The sequence below is a fragment of the Pteronotus mesoamericanus genome, unplaced genomic scaffold (assembly GCF_021234165.1).
Source record: "Pteronotus mesoamericanus isolate MK-2021 breed Mesoamerican mustached bat unplaced genomic scaffold, CSHL_Meso_final contig_41, whole genome shotgun sequence".
NCBI lineage: Eukaryota > Metazoa > Chordata > Mammalia > Chiroptera > Mormoopidae > Pteronotus > Pteronotus mesoamericanus.
In genome coordinates this window covers 5,518,768-5,541,635 of record NW_026555152.1, presented here as the reverse complement: position 1 = coordinate 5,541,635, position 22,868 = coordinate 5,518,768, and the positions used below count along the sequence as shown (strand labels likewise).

At 33.4% G+C, this 22,868-nt stretch overlaps 1 protein-coding gene across 3 annotated transcripts in view; it reads left to right on the top strand.

The window, feature by feature from the left end:
* Positions 1-22,868, top strand: part of CDK8 (cyclin dependent kinase 8) — a 132,083-nt gene that overhangs the window by 48,685 nt on the left and 60,530 nt on the right. For all 3 annotated transcript variants that reach the window (XM_054577149.1, XM_054577148.1, XM_054577150.1), the window contains exons 2-3: positions 11,435-11,510; positions 21,508-21,618. In XM_054577149.1, the coding sequence (XP_054433124.1) occupies positions 11,435-11,510; positions 21,508-21,618 (187 nt within the window). The remainder of the gene's footprint in view (positions 1-11,434; positions 11,511-21,507; positions 21,619-22,868) is intronic.

The following is a 22,868-nucleotide window of genomic DNA, read 5'->3' as shown; positions in this document are numbered from 1 at the left end:
ATACTTTGGAATTAATTTAACCAAGGAGGTAAAAGATCTGTACCCTTAAAACTTTAATAAAAAGAAGTTAAAGACACAAATAGGTCTTTCCAAATCAAGAATTGAAAGAGTTAGTAATGTTAAAGTGTCCTACTACCCAAAGTCATCTATAGATTCAGTGCAATTCCTATCAAAATTACAGTGGCATTTTTTTTACAGAAATAAAACAAACAATCCTGAAATTTGTATGGAATCTCAGAAGACCCCAAATAGCAATGCAGCTCTGAGAACAACAAAGCTGGAGGCATCGTGCTCTCTGGTTTCAAACTATACTGCAAATTTATAGTAATCAAAACTGTATGGTACTGGCATAAAAATATATGCAAAGACAGAATAGAATTGATGGCCCAGACACAAACCCTCATATATACTAATATATGACCAATGTCTGACTAATGTTTGATAAAGGAGCCAAGAATACTCAGTGGAGTGACGAGGGGGTATGGAACCATTGAGTTACCTGCTGTTATAATTCAGAAATGGGAATGGTATGCCCAAGGGGTTGCAGTTTGGTTGGAGAACAGTTTCTGCTAACTGACAAGATAGGTGAAATAAAGGAGAAAAATAAAATAATTTCCAGGTTGGTAAATGGTGAACCACAAGTTGTGAGGATCTGATGAGCAGGGCTGGAGGTGAAAGTGGGCATAGGGCAATGATTTGGAACATCTAAGCTTGGAAGTAGATCCCTCTGGACTCTTCCGTTCTTTTACTTCAACCTTCTTTTGTAGTCTAGAGTTTGAAGTTTAGGGAAAATATGTCTGAGAGCTTTTGCAGGTGTTAATTTTCTAATCCACCATAGGTGTCCATCATTCTAACCTCTTATTCACCAGATAGTTTTCTATTTATTTAATTTTTTTCTTTCACATTTTATTTTGGAGCTGTCTTATGAAGTAATTTTATCTAAGACTTCCTACACATATTTTTAGTATAGGTTTATTCTGAAAAATAATAATTAGGAAATACAAGCCAAAGGCCATTTCCAAGTTTCTTTAAACATCATCAGTTTAAATACATTGCTTTTAATTCAACTTAAAGAAACCAAATATTAGAATACTGCTAAGTATGTAGCTGTGGCATATGGTTTAGAGAACTGAGTGACTAGAATGTAATAGCTTATATATTTGTAGTTCTTTGTAGGTCTGTTTCATATCTAGATCACTGTTTTCAATTCAAGATAGATAATAAAATTATGGAATTGATTTTCATGTAGGCTTTCTCGTTCTTAGATATCAGGTTTATAAGGTGTATGTATGTGCTTTAATCTTGAGATAGTTTATAATAGTAGGAGTAGAGACAAAAGTTATCCATAGAGTCACCAAGCTAAGTCTTGTAAGTGCAGTGATGTATGCTATGGGAAAATTTGGCATTGCAGTACCTGCCCTGTAGTCATAACACATTCACTTTTCATTATAACTGCCTTCTCACAATCGATCTTTTTTCCTGATGTTGACTCAAAAACAATTGTACAGGTATTTAATTACAAAAATTGTGGCAGCTGACATGTTATATGATACAGACTGTTTTACAAAATACAGCCTATTGTTTTGTAAGACAGTTTTCATTTAGGATAATTTACTTTAACAGTATAAAAGATCAATTTAGTACTACTACTAGCTAAGCTTATCTAATGTATTGGAAATATTAAGGGTTTGTTAAGGATAATCTAAATTTGTGAGCTGTTTAGAAATTTTTCCAATACCTTTATATTTGGGATTAGTCTAGTTCTAATAATCATTGTGCTTTTTCTCTTGGCTTTGAAGCATAGTTTTTGTACATAATTTGAATTTTTTCACTTTGCTGGTTTTTTATTTTCATATAATTAAAAGATCACAAGTCTGTGAATGCTGCAATTTAAACTTGAAACTTCAGGTTGTCTTTTGTTTTAAGGTGTCTCAGTGCTCTTTGTTTATTCATCGAATAGAGGCATACTTTGTTTTTATGGCACTTTGTTTTATTGCCCTTCACAGATACTGTTGGGGCAGTTATATGAAAAATGAATGTGTTATGACTACTACTGTGTTTGTTTGTTTTTTGTTTTTTACAAACTGAAGGTTTGTGGCAACCTTAAGTTGAACATGTCTATTGATGTCATTGTTCCAACAGCATTTGCTCTCTTGTCTCTGTCATGCTTTGGTATTTCTTGCAGTATTTTGAACTTTTTAAAATTATTATTATATTTGCTATGGTGATCTGTAATCAGTGATCTTTGATGGTACTATTTTAGTTCTTTTGGAGCACCATGAACCACACTGACAGATGACAAACTTAACAAATGTGTGTGTCCTGACTGGTGGGGGGGGGCGGGTAGAGCGTGCACGCGTGAGCAGCCAGTACTGACTGGCTGTTCCATCTCTCTCTCTCTCTCTCTCTCCCCTCTCTCTCTCTCTTCCCTCAAGCCATCCTATTCCCTGAGACACAGCAATATTGAAATTAGGCTAATTAATAACCCTGAAATGGATTTTAAGTGTTTTAAGTGAAAGGAAGAGTCACGTATCTCGTCTCTCACTTTAGATCAAAAGCTAGAAGTGATTAAGCTTAATGAAAAAGTCATTTCAAAAGCTGAATTAGGCTGAAAGCACCAGTTAGCCAAGTTATGAATGCAAAGGAAAAGTTCCTGAAGGAAATTAAAAGTTCTATTCCATTGAACACACCAATGATAAGAAAGTGAAACAGTCTTATTGCTGATACGGAAAAAATTTTAGTGGTCTGGACACCTCCAGCCAGCCACAATATTCTCTTAAACCAAAACCTAAACCAGAGCTAGACCCTGTCTTAAATTCTATGAAGGCTGAGAGAGGTGAGGAAGCTGCAGAAGAAAAGTTTGAAACTAGCCGAGGCTGGTTTGTGAGGTTTAAGGAAAGAAGTCATCTTTATAACATAGAGCTGCGTGTGCTGATGTAGAAGCTTCAGCAAGTGATCCAGAAGATCCAACTAAGATGATTAGATTTTCAATGTAGACAAAACAGCCTTATATGGAAGAAGGTGCCATCTAGGACTTTCATAGCTAGAGAAGAGAAATCAGTGTCTGGCTTCAAAGCCTCAAAGGCTGGGCTGCTCTGTTATTAGGGGCTATTGCAGCTGGTGACCTTAAGTTGAAGCTTACGCTCATTTGCCATTCTGAAAATCCTAGGGTTCTTAAGAACTTTACTAAATCTACTCTGCCTGTGCTCTAGAAATGGAAAAACAAAGCCTAGACAATTAAGCCTGGGTTTAATGATAAAGGCCACCATGAATGTACCTATAATCAAAGTTTATTAGCCTATTGTAAAGGGAGAACACACCTACCTAGGCACTGTGAGGTGTCTTTAGTAAGAGGAAATGGGTAGGGGCTCCATAAGGTATAAGCTTGGGCTGAATGATTCTAAGGAAAGAGTAGGAAAGTAGTCTGGATTGGATATTGCCATAAAGTGAGGTCAGTTTGGTGAATTATGTTAGCATTCTGTTCAAGAGTAGGAGGAATGAAGCAGAGCTGGGGCTCCTTGGTAAGAATACTGTACTCGGGGGGAAAAAAAATTAGTCATTTTGTAGCTGTGGTATGGCCTTGGGAAAAACTTTATTCCCTATTTTCCTTTCTCTTAGCCTTTCTACTCATCTGTTAGGGATATTATAATCTGATTATCAATGGGGCTTATTTTCCATTTCTCAGTCCCTCTTTTTGGCCAGGTTCAGCCATTCGGGATTATTGTTCTATGAAATCCAGATCTTCAGTGTTGCCAGAATTCCATTGATCAGGAGACTATTCAGAAAACCTCGTCTATTGTTGAACCGAAGTCAGTTCTTATGCGTACTTTTTGTTGTTGTAAGGTTAGTGATTGAATCATCTGAAGAAAAGTGGCTGTGTACACTTAAAACTGTAGAGATCATATTTAAGCGCTGTAACACTGACAAATGGCGAGAGATTGGTAACAGAGTTTTAATCTTCTTCTAAAGGCAAGAGCCAAGGTCTCAAGTGTGGTTTTGGTGTAGACAGAAACTTTCCTAGGTTTGACATCAAAGGGGCTGTCTGTCCTATTTACTATTTTTAGTTTACTGTTTAAAGAGTTTCTTGGAAGTTGAGTGTAATTGCCCAGAACTAGAGTGAGCTGAGTTGCAACTAAAAGAAAGTGGCTATAATCTCAACATATTTTAGTGAACTCATGAGCAAATTGTAACCAGGTATTGGACTTATACAGGGAGTGACTAGGGGATGCAAAGAACAGTATTCTGTGTATCGTTTTTAGAGATAACAGGTGTCTGTTAATAATTCAGAAGTTTAAACCAGCAGAAAAGGAAGAGAAAAGTTTGGGGAAAAAATAAGAGGATGCAGATTAAAGCATGATAATCGTTGGTTCTGGCCATTTAGATCTTGTCCATGGCACCTGAGTGGAAGCTTGATCGTGCTGCTTGATTTGATGGTATTTGGGAGAAGGTTTGTCATTCTCTTAAATCATCTTCTGGAGGATTCCTAGGAATCTTTGGTTTGAGGTCTCTGGCTGGAAGAGTCTTCCAGTAATTTGATGATGTATTGTGTCACTGTAATTGAGAGCTGTGGATCCAAGGAGTTTCACTGCTGTTTTAATTCTTAACAGAATGAGGCAAGGTCATTTCCATGGGTTCAAGTGCAGTCTTCTCCTAATGATGCTTCAAAAATAGTCACCTAATCTAAGAGCGTTTTGAGCTGGTTATCTAACAAGAAAGAAAGTTTTTTCTATCAGAGAGAAGGTGAAACAGTTCAGGAAAATTACTGTGTTAACCAGAATTATTGGAATAGAAGAGAATGGCTCTTCTATTGAAGTATAGCGCAAAATTAATTTATAAGGATTCAGTCAGTGATTACTCAGGGAGTTAGAACATAGTGTGAACAGTGAGAACTTGAACAAACCTGCATGGCCTTTTGATTTTACCATCAACTGTACTATACCTGTACCTGATTGACAGGAATATTAACACCTAGAACCAAAAATCAATTTAAAACAGTTATTGTGTCAGTTTTTGTATATGAACATGAGTCTGCTACTTCTTAAAGTATACAATCACTGAATATACATACACTAATGCATTTTATTTGCATTTACCTGATGTATAAAGACTGAATTTTTTGATTTGTCATATAAATGAATTTGGAGAGAACAGAGTTTTTATGGTAGGAAATTAAAAGATATTTTAGGTGTTAAAGACTTCTTGTCAGTTTTATTATTTTGACTTTGGGACCTAATTCACAAATAGCAAAATTAAGAAGAATTTTAAATAATATAATACATGAACCTTAGTCATGGTATCTGAAGGTCTGAAATAGTTCCAGGCAATACTTGAAAATGCAGCAATAAAAACAATAGTTATTAGGACCTTTAATCTTATAGAATAAATACATTTTATTAAAAATGAGTTAAAATTTATTAAAGTCCTGTAATATATTTAAGACTTCTTTTTCCTAGTTCAAGATATTAACATCATTAAAAATACCAAAGGTATCACACTAAAATAAGTTAGGCTGTTCAGTTCACATTGTTATAGCATCGGGTCCAGACTGGTTTGTTATCTTGCATAATCACTGAGATTTCCTTCTATAATCCAGCATTTTCACAGACCTTTTCCCCTCAAACTATTGTATCTCCTCATACAGTAACAGTTGCTTATGATCTTCCAAATTATCGCACAATAAAGATAATTAAATCTTAAATTTAACACTTTAGCCTTTATGTAATTTACAGTTTTTACTACATAACTGAGCACTAATTGAGCTGTTTTTTACCCACTAAAGAATGACATTTTCCATGAAGGAAGCAGTGCACTAATTTACATTCTGGTGCATGTTCCTTGATTTGGCTGACTATTCCGTAACGTGTCCTGTTGTAGCAGCTGACCATGTAATCCTCCAGAACAGACTCTTACACAGAGCTTAAACTCCACACTACAGCTGTTGACAATGGAATCAATATTTCATGATTGTATACAGAGCAGAGCTAGTTTAGAAATTCCGGCTTCCAAAAGTACTGTTGAGAAGTACAAAGGCATCCTGATTCCTGATCCTTTCTCTTTTTAAAATTATTTTTATCGAGATACAATTGACATAATGTGCAAGTATAAGGTGTACAGTGTATCAGCTTGATAAATTTATATATTGCAGTATGATTACCATCGCACTGTTGGCTAACATCTCTATCATGTCACGTGATTATTTTCTTGTGTGTTTATGGTGGGAACATTTAAGATACTGTCATTTAGCAACTTTGAAGTTTATAATATAGTATTGTTGTTTATGCTATGCTGTACATTAAATTTTCAGGACTTATTTATCAACTAAAGGCAAGTTTATACCCTTAAACAATATTTCCCCAGTTCTTCCATGCCCCAGCCTGTGGTAACCACCAATCTCTGTTTTACAAGTTTGGCTTTCTTTTTTTTTTAGATTACATACATCAGTGATATATAGTACTTGTCTTTCTATATGATTTATTTCACCTCACATAACGCTCTCAAGGTCCATTCATGTTGACACAAATGACAGGATTTTCTTTTTCCTCGTGGCTATGTAATATGCCTGTTACCGCCCCACTGGGAGCTTGTAAAAATCTGCTTGTCTGCACTTTTCTGAAATGTCTAAATATTGTGTGGGTCTATTTTCATCCATTTGTATTGGGAACTTTTTCGACTCTTCCAGTTTTCCAAATCCTCCTCTTCAGTTTGAGAAGTTTCTTTGAGTTACTTTATGTCTTCTTTCTCTGTTCTTTTTTTCTGGAATTCCTCATTATTTGAATATTGGGTTTCATGAACTGATTTTCTAATTTTTCTATTTTTTCTTTCACATTTATTTTGTTTTATTGTTCCGTTTTCTAGGATATCTCTACATCTTTATCTTTTCATCTGGCCAATTCTAGTTCCAGAGTTAGTTCATACTCAACATTTCTCCGCTTTTGAAGGCTTTTGCTGTGTAAATCTAATTGGTTTTCCTCTCTCTTCACTGTCAATTTTTTAGTTTTTTTTAATTCTCTTAATCATTAGCTACTGTTTGTCCACTTACTTTCTAGTTTCCAAATTTTTATGCTATCTTCTCTCCCATTTTTCATCTTTATGTTTTTAAAAAATTCCCTTTATCTTAGTTTTAGTAGGTTTTTTGGAGAGATGTGAAATTTGATACGTTTGTCCAGTACTCTATTTTACCAAAACACGACTTGGTTTTTAGCCATTCCTCTATAGCCATTTTATATTTTCTTTCTTTAAAAAAAAAAAAAATTATTGAGTACCCTACCACATGCCAAGCTAGAGACTAGAGATATAGCAGTAGATAAAAATAAAAGACAAAAAGTTATATTATTATGAAACTTCAGTAACTTCTTTTTTAATTTACATTTTATTTTTCAATTACAATTTACAGTCAATATATTGTATTAGTTTCAGGTGTGGTTAGACAATCATATACTTTACAAACTGTTCCCTGATAATTCCAGCACCCACCTGGCACCATATATAATTATTACAATGTTATTGACTATATTCTGTATGCTGTACTTTACATGCCCTATTTTGTAACTGCCAATCTGTAATACATATTAATCCCTTCATCTTTTTTTATCCAATCCTTCAGATGTTCATCACGGGGTCCATCGTCTTTTTGGTTTCTTACATAACATGCTTTCTCTCATCTTTTTTTTTTTTTTTAATGTGATATTTTCTTGTTGTACTCATTTGTTTTGTACACTCCCTTCACTCCTTTTTGGAGACAGCTGGCATGAAAGACCCCCTCCCATATTACCCCTGCCTGTTTCTAAAATTTCATTAATCCTCAGGGCTGTCCGCATGTTTCAGTAATAAACTGCTACTGCTACTCTTGGCTATTCTTTGAGCATGGCAAACTCACTGTTTTTGTTTTTGTTTTTTTGTTCATGCTTTTCCCACTTCCTGGGATGTCTTGTATTAACTGATTTTTCTCCCTACCCCCTCCCTCCTTTTCTAACAAACTTCTGTAGTCTTAAGAATCTCTGCTTAAGTAGACTCTTTCTGAAGCTTTCTTTCATCTTGCTTCAACCCTTCAAGGAATAGTTGATCAGCCCTTCTATTTATAGTATTTAGAACACAGTGGTGCAGTTATTTATTTATATAATCTGACTACAGGATCATTACAGAAACTAGGGAACAAATTTTTTTCATCTCCACTATGCTTTTTTACTAAAAAATGAGTATGTGGATGGATAGATAAATAAATGTGCTTTGTAAACCACAAAGCACTACTGTATTTTGGTGGCAATAGTGCTGGGTGATATTTAAATGGAGATTGCCTTTGGATAATCAAACATCTTTTTAAAGTATTTTATATTTTTCTATTACCTTTCTTTCTGGTAACTTATTTTTATAAAATATAAAACATGTAATTAGTTGGGATGGGGGGAGGACTGATTGCAGATTAGATTTTTTTAGTTCATTGAGAAGAAATTTTCAAATAGCAATTTGGCCATTTTTAAATGAGAGAAAGTTGGAGTTATTAAAGAAGTAAATGAGTAAATCTTTGGTTTAATTGATTTCCTTTTCCACCACTTTCTCTATAGAGGGCTCTAAAAAGATAAAACAAGAATCTGTTTTATCCCTGGGTTAACCATCTGGTTAAAATTAATACCACGTCTGTGAAAGTGTCTAGTAGACTTTTATTTTGATCCCAATTTTGTTTTACTTTTGTGCCACCCTCTTTAAATTCTTTAAGTCTTTCAGAACTCATTCAGACTTAGTGAACATCAAATATAGATATTGTTACTGTATTTTTAATACAAATGCCAATGGTGCTTTATTAGAAAGTGTATTAAAAACTGATTGTCTTGAAAAAAAATCTTTTCCAGAAAAATAATATAGTTGTGATTTGTTTTCCCAAGTAAGGTTCAGGTGTAAAGCATGTTGTAAAAACAAAGATAAAGCCATGTAGGTTTGAATAATCATTTAAAATAATAAAGTATTAAATGAAGTGAAATGAATTGATTTTATAAGGAGTTATTTATTTGCTCATTCACTCTATTCAGATCTATATATCATCCCTGTCTTTCTTTTAGTCTGTGACCTCATTTCCAACATCAAAAAACCTGAAAACCATTAAAACGAGAACTCTCCCAGTTTTCCACTTCTGAACAAACTGTTTTGCACCTGTATCTATCCTTTCCTCTGTCATCTCTCTTCCATTATGATGGAAATATTTCTTTCTTGTAGTGAATCTTAATTTCTCCTCAGTGTTTCAGTCTTTCTTCTCTTAATTTTTTTCTTTCCTGCATGGACAGCTTTTTCTCCTCTGGGTTCTTCCTTTTAGTCCTTAACATACTCAAGTTTCTTCCATCTTAAAAAAAAAAAAGGTCATTCTTTAACTTCATATATTATTCCAGCTGTTGCATTATTTTCTCTCATTCAAAGAATTATCTACATTTATTGTCTCAATTTACTTATGCCCCATTCATTCCTTAGTCTTCTGCACTATAGATTCTGCCACTATGTCACTGCAACAATTTTAGCCTCATCCACGATCCAGTAATGACTTCATCATTGCTAAATTCAGTGGCCTCTTCTTAGTCCGCCTTTTATTAGACATCACTGCAGCTTTTGATACTACTTTCTTTCTGTCCCTCTTTCTTAAATCCTCATCTGAAGATATGTTTATTGATTTTTTTTTTAGAGTAAGGAGTAGGGGGGCAAGGAGGGAAATATCAATTGGTTGCCTCTTGTATGCGCCCCTACCAAGGATTGAACCGACAGTCTTTTGGTGCACGGGATGACATTCCAGCCAACTCAGCCACCTAGCCAGGGCTTCTTTCTGCTCCTTTTGAAAATCTTTTTCTTGCTGGTCCTTCTCTTTGGTCTCATCTCATCTACTCTCATGTCTTGGATTACTGTGTATATGCTGATTACAATAAATTGGTGTCTTCGGCTTTCTCTTGAGCTTTAGATGTGTTTATTCAGCTTGCCATCCTCACATAGGTGTCCCAAATTCAACTTACACAAAATGGAATGATTATCTTCCCATTTCTTCCTGCTGTGTTTCTTATTCCAGTGCATAATGTTGTCAATAACCTATAATCCAAGGCAGAAATGATTTTCTTTGACTCTTCCTTCTTTCTTTTCTCCAATATTTAATCACCAAGTACTACTGGTTTTACTTTACATCTGTCCTATGTACTGTCTATAGCAACCACCATTCTGTAGTAGCCACCATTACCCCTCACCTGAGAAATTTTAATCCTGTTTACTTTTAATTGGTCTCTCTGCCTCCTTTCTTTTGTTAAATTTTTTTATAATTTTTTTTATTGTTCAAATACATTTGTCTCCATTTTCCCACCACCACTTTCCCCTGCCCCAGCCACCCCCACCTCCCACCCTCAATCCTTCCCCACTTTGGCTTTGTCCATGGGCCCTTTATACGTGTTCCTTGATTTGACCCTTCCCCTTCTTTTCCTTGTTACCCCCTCCCTCCTTCCCTCTTGTTACTGTCAGTTTCTTTTTTCTTTCAATGTTGCTGCTTATATTTTTGGTGCTTGTTTATTTTGTTACTTAGGTTCGACTTATAGGTGAGATCATATGGTATTTGTCTTTCACTCCCCGTAAGCATTCAAAAGACAGTTGAAGATATTTTCCCCTAATAAAATAAAATTAATATTCTCTTGTTAAAAATTCTTTAATGAAGTGCTTCCTGTTGTTCTTAGAGTAAAAAGACTTTTATGTTCTGATTCCTAGTTATATCCCCTGCCTTCATTTCAGTTGTTCATTATATGTTTCTTTTTTCCTTAAATGCTTATCTTTTACCTCATAATCCTTCACATTGTTTCCCCTCTTAACTTACACACTCTCTGTGGCCCTATCATAGTACTTACCATTTTTTTAAATTGTGGTAGATTAGTTTTTATCTAGTCCAGTAGACATAGAAAGCTTAAAAGAAGGAACTCTGTTGTATTCCAGTATCTAGTCAGTTCTGGATTACATAGTAAGTGCTTAATATGTACATGTTGTGTGAATCTCTTTGAAGGTGTCTGGGGAAGTGAGGACTATGCCATGTTTTAAATTATAACCATTTTGTACTTTAATGATGCATTTCTTTTTTTTTTTTATCCATTAATATGTGAATGGGTTTTAGAAAGCAAATTTTATTTTATGTGTGTGTGTGTATTGTACATACTAGAGTGGAAAGAACCTATTACTGGAAGTCAGAAACTCCACTGTCTTCTCTAAGTAACTGTGTAGCCTTGGACAATCTTATTCCTTTTAATCCCATAAAATAATGGGATTGGATTAGATTGTATAAAAAGTTTTTCCTCTGTGACATTGTGAATATATGTGAGAGGTATCAAATATATATTAAATATAGGATTATATTTATTTATATTTTATTTTATTAAAAATGTACATAAATTTATATTTACCTGTATATTAAAATAACTTTGTTTTTTTACAGGAAAGATGATAAAGACTATGCTTTAAAACAAATAGAAGGAACCGGGATCTCTATGTCGGCATGTAGAGAAATAGCAGTAAGTGAAGCTCTTTTTAACATCATCATTATTACCAACTGACTTACAGAGTCAGTTATGTAAGTCTCTGAATTGTGTTTTTCACATATGCACATTAATTGAAAATTAATATTTTCATATCAACTATCTATAAAAAATATATTCGCTTTTTAAAAGAGAGGTAAAGGTGACATGTAGATCTAACAAAAATACCGTACAACTTCATTTTACTGGGATTAAATCAATCTCAGCTGTTTATATAAATGTGTATTTTCCCAGTAAATGTCACTAAATAATTAAGGGTTCAGTTCTTATTATTTCATCTAGTGTAATAAAAATGGTATAGTCATATAAAATTAATATTTCAAGTTTAATGAGATTGTTATTTATATGAACTTAAAATGAGATTGTGTTATTTGATTTTTACTGTGTATGTCTACTTATTTGAGTATGTAAAAATATATTCCTTTTTCTTTTGGAAGCACAGCTTCCCACATAGTATTAGAATCTCATTTTAATTTCCAAGAAAGATATTCTTTATGTTAATCCATTACTAAATAGTTATTTGTACAATAAACTGAGTATTACGCCCATGAGATTTTTACCTTAGTTTTTAGTATTGTAAAACAATAGGGCCAAATTTGTCTTTTCTGGCTTTAATATAAATTTTTTGAATTAATATTAATTTAAATAATTTTGCTCATTTAACAGATTCTATACCATAGGGGTTTTAACTAGCAGTCATTTGTTGTGTATCATAATGACAGAAAGTAGAGTAGGTAGAAGTAAAGAAACAGAACAGCTCCATGGCCATAAGTAATAATATGCTGATAAGGGAAGAGACTAATAAATCTTATAATAATAACAGTGTGCCAAGGACTATGACAGAAGCGTATAGAGAATGGAAGAGTATACCCCTAACCTAAAGAGCCAAGGAAGGTTCTAGTTTTGGAGGACATGTAAGAATTACTAACATGCAGGAAGACTGGGATGGGATGGAGGGCATTCTTAACCAAAGGTATACCAGATTGGAAATAGTATTTTATTTAATTGATGAATTTTTTAAACTTTTGAATCCTGAGGCAAAATCTCTGTACATTAACTGTCAGTTCTTTAACATCTGCTAGTCTATATAATCTAATCAGTTTTAAAGAATTAAAATTCATTGAACTATGATAGTGCTATTAGAAGTCATGATAGTAATTACTTTTGGAGGCAACAGGGAATGGCAAAAAGTAAAGACAAGGTAGTTTTCAGAATGCTAGTAATGTTCTGTTTCCTTGCTCTTACTCTGAGTTTGATTATATGGGTTTAATATGTGAAAACTCACTGAGCTGTGCACTTAACTGTTCAGTGCTTTTCTCTATGTTTATTATATTTCAACCAAAAGTTTTTAAAACAAACAAAATTCCATTGATTACAGGAACAGACATTCTTTATGTTTGTTGATAACTGTAAATTCAGTTTAAGCACAGAAAGGACTACGAAAGCTTATTTTAATGTGCTTGATTGTGGTTATTCAACCTAAGATGAACAGAGATTTTTAACTTTGATGAAATCTAATTTGCAAATTTTTCCTTTTATAACTATTATTTTTTGTGTCTGGCTGAATAAATCTTTATCGACCCTCTGATTGTGACGGTATTTCTCTGTTTAAAAGCTTATATAGTTTTAGTTTTACTTTCTAGCCTATGATTAAATTTAGTTTGTGATATGATATAGAATTTGAGGTTCTCTTCCCCTCATTCCATATGAATATACAATTGTTTTTTGAAAAGTTTATTCCTGTTGAGTTGCTTTGGTATCTGTAGAAAACTAAATGGCTTTGTAAGTGTGGGACCATTTCTGGGCTCTATTTTGTTCAATTTATCTCTTTTTTTATCATTATGCCAATACTAGATTATAGCAAGACTTGAAATAAGGTCATATAAAGCCACCAGCTTTATACTTCTGTTTCAGGATTGTTTGACCTTTGCATTATTACATTAAATTTTTAATCAGCTAGTCAGTTTGTAATTCTAAAAAATCTTTGCTGGGACTATGATTTGGATCAATTCAAACAATTGACATCCTAATAATATTGAAACTTGCAAGCCATGAATATAAAAAACACACAGCTTCCTTCTTTTAAGATTTTTTTTATTTCTTTCAATGTTTTTTAGTTTTGTTAAATTCATTCCTAAGCACTTCATGTTTTCTGACACTATGGTATGTGGAATTATTTTAAAATATTAATTTTCCATTTGTTTGCTTCTGTATTCAGTAATAGAATTGATTTTTAATATTATATTTATAATATATTTTAATATTATATAAATATTTATATACGAGGTGGGCAGAAGTATGTGTACAGTTTATATGGAAATAATATAATAATAATGATACAAGAATAAACTTGTTTTGTATACTCACAACTATAACCTACCTCTGCCCACCCGTGTATATTATGAAACTAAATTCACTGGTAGGTTTGGTGATATCTTGGGATTTTCTACATAAGTAATTATGTCATCTGTGAATAAAAATAGTTTTACTTCTTTCCATTTTTAGTCTTTTAATTTTTTTTCTTTTTTTATTGCACTGGCTAGGGCCTTTTGTACAGTGTTGAATAGTAATGAGAGTGGTCCTCTGTGACTTTTTCCATTCTTGGGGGCAAGTGTTTTTTAGTGTTTCACCATCAAATAAAATGCTAACTATAGGCTTTGTATAGATGGTCAGCCATTAGTCAGGCTTAGGATGTTGCTTCTGTGTTTTCATAAATGGTCTCGAGTTTTATCAAATGCTTTTTGTGTTGTTAAGGAGTTCTAACTCTTTGAGTTTGAAGGATATTAGTCTAATTGTCTTTCTTGTAATGTCTTTGTCTTTGGTATAAATATTATACTGCCTTCACGAAACAAGTTAGGGAACATTTTTCTATTCTCTATTTTCTGACAGAATTTCTATATGATTGGTAAATGCTTGATATTATTCACCAACCAATATTATGTTCTTAATAGATATGGAGCTCCTCAGATTTTATATTTCATCTTGTGTTTGATGAGTTGTATTTTTACATAATTTATCCATTTTATTTAAGTTGTTGAATTTACTAGCGTAATGTTGTACATAGGTAGTCCCTTATTATCTTTTCACATCTGTAGCTTCAGTAGTGATATCCGTGTTTCATTGCAGGTTTGGTAATTTGTGTCTTCTGTCTATATCATAGATTTCTGTCTTACCTTTATTATTTCTTTTCTTTTGCTTATTTTTGGCTTACATTTCTTTTTTATTTTCTCAATGTGGAAGCTTCGGTCGTTCATTTTTACACTATTTTCTTATATAACAAATGAAAACTATGAATTTAAGTTGTGTTTTACTTACATTTCAAAAATTTTATTGTATTTTAATGATTATTTAGTACAAAATGTTTCAAATTTTCTTTGTGATTTTTTATCTTTTATCATGAATTATTTAGAAATGTATTGTTTAATTTTTAGATATGTGAGTCTTTCTAGATAATTTATTGTTGTTGATCACTAATTTATTTTGTGGTCAGAGAAAAGATACCCTGGTTATGTTTTAGAGATATATACTGAAATATTTATAGATGAAATCATGTAATAGGGATTTACTTCAAAATAATCCCAGTTAAGGTGGGAGGAGAGGGTATGAATATAGATAAAATGATATATAGTCTGTGAGTGGATTATGGTATACGGGGATTTGCTTTACTATTTTATTTACATTTGAAATAATTTCCACAGTAAAAAATTAAAAAGAAAAAAAATCATCTCTGCTGCCAGGTCTTATCAGACCTATCCCTCTTTTGTGGAATCTTCCTCTGAGAAGTCCTGTTTCCCCACCACTAACCTCCATTATTCTCTTATGATCTATACCCAGTTTCTTTTTTTATAGCACTTATTACAAATTATAAGGAGTTTCTTCTTGTTTATTTGTTTACTTTCTATTTGTTGTTCCTATGCCCACTACACTGTAACACATTTCTTCACCAGTGTGTACTAAAAGTCAACGGTCTTTGTAAGTAATTGTAAAAGGAAGAAGAAAATAACTCTGAGAATGTCTACCAAACTTACGAGCATTGCATATGTTCAACCTCACTGTATTGTAAGTGGTTTGTTTTTGTGTTTCCAGAATTTCCTGTCAGCTGGAATTATTTACCGTACTGCTTTTCAAAATTGTGCTTTCGTGGACCCTTCATATTCCAAGAGGCAGCCTTGTAGTTGAGATAGGGAACCTAGGGGAGCAGAAGTAAAGTTCCAGGCTCTAGTTTTTTGAAGCTCACATCTACTTTAACCTGTGCACCTCAGGGTTTTTGGATTTTTTTTTTAACCTTACCTGAGGATATTTTTGTTTTCATTGCTTTAAGAGAGAGAGGAAGGGAGAGAGAAAGAGAGAGAGAGAGAGAAATACCGATTGGTTGCCTTCTTGAACAAGCCTCAACAGGGATTGAACCTGCAACCTGGGTATGTGCCCTGGCTGGGAATCGAACCAGCTACTTTTGGTCTATGGGATGATCCTCCAACCAACTGAGCCACACTGGCTACGGTGCACCTCAATTTTTAAAACAAATTTGCAAGAGTTCTATTGAAAAAAAGTTCCCACAGCTTTTTGCAAAATTGAAATAAATTTTGGAATAACTCTCCTTGTGCTTTTAGAGTAATTTTTTTAAAATGTATTGATTGATTTGAGAGACAGAGGAAGGGTGAGGGGAAAGAAAGAAACATCGATTTGTTGTTTCACATATTTATGCATTCATTGCTTGCTTCTTGTATGTGTTCTGACCACAGATTGAACCCACAAACTTGTGTATCAAGACAAAACCCTAATCAACTGAGCTACCTGGCCAGGGCCACTTTTATAATAATTTTAACTCAACTATTATACTTTTGGCATAAATTAAGAATTATAACTTTTGTTCTAAAATTTTTAATATTAGAAATCAATGCCATTTTGAGAATATTACAGGTTTTCTTAAACTACTTTCTAAGACCCACTGTCGTTAATATTGTCGTCAATATTTATTGACAAGATACAGTTTTAAATATTATTATTTATTTATACTTTAAAAGTTCAGATTGTGTGGTGTTTTGGCACAATTGGAATGAATTAAGTTTATTATAAATGATGTATTAAAATATTTATATTTTTAGCAGTGATCTTAGTACTCAGGAAATTATCATACTTTCTTCCCAGTAGAATTAGAAAAACTTAGGTGGTTTGTGTGACGGAAACCGTTGAAAAAATTTATTTTAGCCTTTTCTTTGAATATTTTTAACAAAATCATCTAGAAGGCAAAAAATAACTTAAAAAATGTTAAGAAATAGGCATTTATATACTGTGGGCTCTGTATGGGGTGATGAAATGCTAAAGTTCTATTCATTGAATATGAAGAACTGTGGAATACTCCTACAGTGTTTGAGCACCAAGTTCACAGTACTGTGAGTGTTGCATGTGTTTAAGACCCAGGCTAGATTAGCTGAGCTTTTATTCTGGTTTTACCTGTTAACTATCTTGAAGGACCCAAAGCAAGTTACTGAATTTCTCTGTTTTAGTTTCCTCACTGTAAAATAAGAATAATTATAATACCTCATAGGGTTGTGGTGAGAAGCTTAGAATATTTCTTCAGACATAACTCATTCATTCAGATATTTAACAAGTACTTAATACATGCCTCTACCAGGTGCCAGGCAGTATACTAGAAGCTAGCAGGGCACTGGCGAGCCAGACACAGTGCCTGCCATTGTTCAGTTCACAACCTAGTATATATTTAAAACATCTGTGTGTGGATTGTAAAGAGAACTAGTCCCCCATGGTACAAAGTTTTGGGAGCCCCATGGTACAAAGTTTTGGGAGATATTGGTATTACCCATAGGTATTGGCTGTGTAGTTTTAAAAGTTTATTTTTAAAGCATTTAAATTCTGATCCTAACCATTACCTAGGAATGTTGAGCAAATTATTTAATCCCCTTATCACTATATCCTCATTTGTAAAATAGAAGTACAGTAATCCCCCTTTTTCTGCAGAGGATATGTTCCCCCACTGGATGCCTGAAAACACTGGTAGTACTGAGCCCTATATGCTATACAGCCACCCTTGAACAACACAATCCTTCCTCCTTCCTGCACAGTTGAAAATTTAAGCATAACTTTTGAGTCGCCAAAAACTTTACTAACAGTCTACTATTGACCAGAAGCCTTAACAATAACATAAATAATCGATTAACACATATTTTAATGTGTATATTATATACTGTATTCTTATAATAAAGCTAGGGAAAACAAAATGTTAAGAATCATAATGAAGAGCAAATACATTTACAGTATTTATTTTTTAAAAATCCACATACAGGTGGACCCATGCAGTTCAAACTTGTGTTGTTTGTCAATTGTACTGTTTTTTCCTATACCTATGTAATGTATGATAAAATTTAATTTACAAATTAGACTCACTAAAAGATTAACAATAATAACTAATAGCAAAATAGAGCAATTATGACAATATACTGTAACAAAAGCAATGTAAATGGCTTTGGGGCCATTATTTAGTAAAATAAAGGTTGCCTGAATACAGGCACAGCGATACCAAGACAGTGGATCTGATAACTGAGACAGTTACTAAGTGACTAATGGGTGGGTAGTGTATGCAGTGTGGATAAGCTGAACAAGGGGTATGTATCCCATCCTGGCCTGGACAATACAAAATTTCATCATGTTATTTAGAATGCCATGCAATTTAAACTTATGAATTGTTTATTTCTGGAGTTTTCTATTTAATATTTTCAGACCACAGTTGACTGTGGGCAGTTTAAACCACAGAAAGTGAAACTGTTGCCCACAGATGGAGTGGGGGGCTACTGTCATATAACTACATGTTTCATAGGGTAATTCATGATTGAGATAATGTATATCATATGTTTAGCACCATATGTGGCAGCTAGGAAGAACTTAATAAAATGGTTGCTCCTTTTTAATTTTTTTTAAATACAAGAGCTAAAACTCATTTTGGAGGTGAAATTGAGGAAATATCTAAGAATAGCTTTATATGTAGGTTTCTAATAATTGGAGAGAACTTCTGCCAAAGCTTTGGATTTTGTTTATGTTAATTTCTACCCTGCCAGTTTCCAGACAGGACTTGAAACAGCTGCCTAGCCAAGAAATGTGTTCCACTTGTGAGGTAATGGAGAAAACACTGACCCAGAACTGAGATGAGTTGAGCACTAGGTTTAGCTCTTTCAGCCAGCTGGGCCATCTGCATGACCCTGAAGTCTAGGCTTTCCTTATCAGATTTTTTGCCTTGTTTATTAAATAGGATATGGTTACTATTAGATACTGGTCTTTAGGGCTCTGAGCATTTGTACATCATCTCTAAAGCCTTGTAAGTTTGAAATTATATTTTAAAAGCAGAAATATGTAAGTTGAATTTAACCTTGTTTCTGAAAAAAATAATTATCACTTTCTGGAGGATAATTGTTACTGTAAGTGACTAAATATGTAGTCTATTCATAGTCCTTTTCTTTTTTTTTTCCTGTTGAATTTATTTTAGAGCTCCTGATATTTTGTTAACATCACATTTATATTCTTGTTTTGGTGGTAATGTTCTTATAAAAGTTACTGAAGTCTTAAGTTCTAAGACCTTATTCGCACATGTCTGTTTTAGAACGTATTTGGAAGAGACTGCGTAAGCTAGCTTTAACTGATAAAAATATATCAGGCTTCATGAGAAGTTTTTTTATGTGTCATTATTGGTATTATTTGGTTTTTGCCTGGTGGGATGAAAGTGCTTTTTAGCTGATGGATTATTAGGGTCACTTTGGTTATTAAGTAGGGATAGAATAAAGAGATACAAGACTTTAAATAGAAGAATGTTTTTCTAGGAGATAAGAAAGGTTAAACCCATGAAAATGTGTTCTGCCTGGATGCTTATGTCTATATTAATTTTGTATTATTATACAAAAAAGTTTACAAAATTTTAACCAACTTTACTATATAATTTAAATGCCTAAAAAATAGGTACTATATCTCATGAAGTTACAGATCTTATTCTCATTTGATATTTGGTGTTGATGAATGTAGTGTTTTCTAATGTTGCAATTAGTACGTTTTTAAAAGAATAACAAGCTGATGATTTGTTTTAAGTTCAATTGTTTTGTGATGTAAAAACATAGACAACTAGTAGAATGGGAGAGAATATTTGTAAATCAAGCATCTGCTAAGGGATTAATTCCTAGACTATATAAAGAATTACAACTTAACAATATCAACAAAAAACAGTTCATAAATGGGCAAAGGACTTTAACAAACATTTCTCCAATGAAGATATAAAAATGATTAATAAGCACATGAAAAGATGCTCAACATCATTAGCTGTTAGGGAAATGCAAATCAAAACCGTAATGAGATACTATTTCATGCCGACTAGGAGTTGGCTGTTAAAAAAAAAATTAAGTGTGTTGAGGATATGGAGAAGTTGGAACCCTCATAGATTGCTGATTGGAATATAAAATGGTGCTGTGAAAACCAGTAGGGTGGTTTCTCATAAAGTTAAACATAGAACTATCATATAATGCAGCAGTTCCACTTCTAGATGTACAAGGTCTCTCCAGAAAAAGCCCAGCCGTTGTTAACATAACGAGAACAATTTGTGCAACATCAGTGTAAACTGGCAGCCAAGGAGAGTGGACTGGAATGTGCATGCGTGAACAATGACAACTACACTGTACTAGTCAGTGGGGGTGGTAGGTGACATTGAGTGAGCATGTGTACTGTGTGGCTGTCACATGCAAAATGATTGAGCGAGTAGACCAATGAATCAGCATCAGATTTTGCGTTAAGCTTGAACATTTCCTCTGCAGAAATAATTCAGATAATTCAGAAGGCTGCAACTGTGGGCAACTGGTGATTGGAAGCTTCATCACCACAACATGCCCACTCTTGCATCATGTCATGTGCAGAGTTTTTTGGTGAAACATCAAATCACCCAGGTGACCTAGCCCCCTTACAGCCCGGATTTGATGCCCTATGACTTCTGGCTTTTCCCAAAACTAAAATCGCCTTTGAAAGGGAAGACATTTCAGACCATTGATGAAATTCAGGAAAATATGACAGGGCAGCTGATGGTGATTGGGAGAACTGTGTGAGGTACCAAAGTGTCTACTTTGAGGGTAGACTGAGGCAACATTGTCTTGTATCTTGTATCTTCTTCAATAAATGTCTCTATTTTTCACATTAGTTGGCTGGATACCTGTATACCAGTGTTCATAGCAGTATTATTCACAGTAGCCAAAACATGGAAACAATTGATGTTCACCAGCAGATGAATGGATAAACAAAATGTGGTGTATATGGTACATAAGAATGTATTCAACAAGTAAAAGGAATGTAATTCTCATTCATGCTACAACATGGATAAACCTTGAAGACATTATGCTGAGTAACATTCCAGGCACAAAAGGACAGATACTGTATACTATCAATTCTACTTACATGAGGTACCTAGAATAGGCAAGTTAATGGAAACAAAGTAGAATAGAGGTTACCAATGGCCAGGGGACAGGAAAATGGGAAGTTATTGCCTAATGGGTACCAAGTTTCTGTTTTGGACAATGAAAAAGCTCTAAAATGGATAATGGGGATGGTTGTACAACATTGTGAGTGTACGTAATACTAATGAATTATACACTTAAAAATTATTAAAATGGTAATTTTTATGTTTTATCTATTTCACTGCAATAAAATAGTAAAACAAACCAACTAAACAATAACAAGATAGATTTATTCCAATATTACCTTTTCAGTTTTTTTTCCCTTTTTCCCTGAAAAAGTCATGTAGACTTTTTTCTCATCACTAAAGCACTTGTGTGGACATCTCAAAATTGTGTCAGGACTTACTAGATTTTTAGGGTTGAAAATTACTAGATTTTAGGATTGGTTTTTGTATTGCCTGTGAATTACAAATGGTATGGGGTTTTTCAAACATTTTTATGGCAAAGATTTTTAATGGATTTCCTTTGTTTTGCAGTTACTTCGAGAACTTAAGCATCCAAATGTCATCTCTCTTCAAAAGGTGTTTCTATCTCATGCTGACAGGAAAGTGTGGCTTCTGTTTGACTACGCTGAACATGACCTCTGGGTAAGGTGAATTGCTGGTAGACATTGGAACCGCTAGTTTTAGTCAGGGGTAGTAAGAGTAATCAAAAACATTTTTAGGAGCTAATCTTACTATGAGATTTATATTCTAAAATAAAAGTAACCTGATAGAATGTGGTTTAGGTATTACCAAGGCTAAAGTATTTTGCTCTGTATTATTTTTTGATCTTACTGGTTTGACCTTTGTATTGGGATGGCCAAAAAAATCCATATGGGTTTTTTTTCCTGTAAGATAAAAGACACATTTTTCATTTTCACCAATGACTTTATGATTTGGATATTTTGAGTATGTCAGCTATCTCCTTCATGGTATACTGTTGATTGCCCTTAATTAATATCTTGATTTGATCACTATCAACTTCAGCTATTCTACCTGATAGTGGAGCATCGTTCAGTGAAAAATCTTCAACACAAAACTTCACATAGCACTTTTGACATGTTTGATCAGTCACAGCACTGTCTCCATGCACTGCACAAATCTCTCTTTTTTTTCATTTCAGTTGCGTTTTTACCTTTCTTGAAATAATAAAGCATAATAATGCCGAAGATGTTGCATATTTTCTTCTATCTTCATATTAAAATAGCTACACAAAAATTCACCAGTATTGATAATTTATTTTTCATGTATGCTGATATAACAGCTGTCACAATACAGTCTAACAAAATTGTTTCAAACGAAGCTAGAGACAACTAAGCAATACTAGACCCATCTTATGGAAAAAACTGAGCAAACTTTAGCCAACCCAGTAACACATTACAGAAAACAATAGAATCTGAAGAGCATAAACAGCTATTTAATATTGTTGGCTAGCTATTCATTTTTGATAAAATAAGAACTTAACTGTAATAATGTTTGCTATAACAGTTAAAAGCAGCATATTTCATTTTATTCTGTAGTGTGAAGGAATATAAAATAAGAAAGTGGTCACCTCATAGGGAGACAAATATGTTTGGAAGACTAGAGTGGGATCTAGCAGTTCTATTACTTGTCATATGACATTAACCAAGTCTCTTAATGACTTTGAAGCTATAGTTACACCATCTATAAAATGTAATGCTTTTCTTGCCCTTTTTAATAGGATTTTTCTGAAGAGTAATTTTGTATTTGAAAAGCTTTATAAATTAAGTATACTATACAAATGTAGGAAACTATTATTAATCATTTTTTAATATTATTCCCAATTGATATTCAATATTCTAATGTATTTATTTCTTTATCAGCAGAAATTCAGT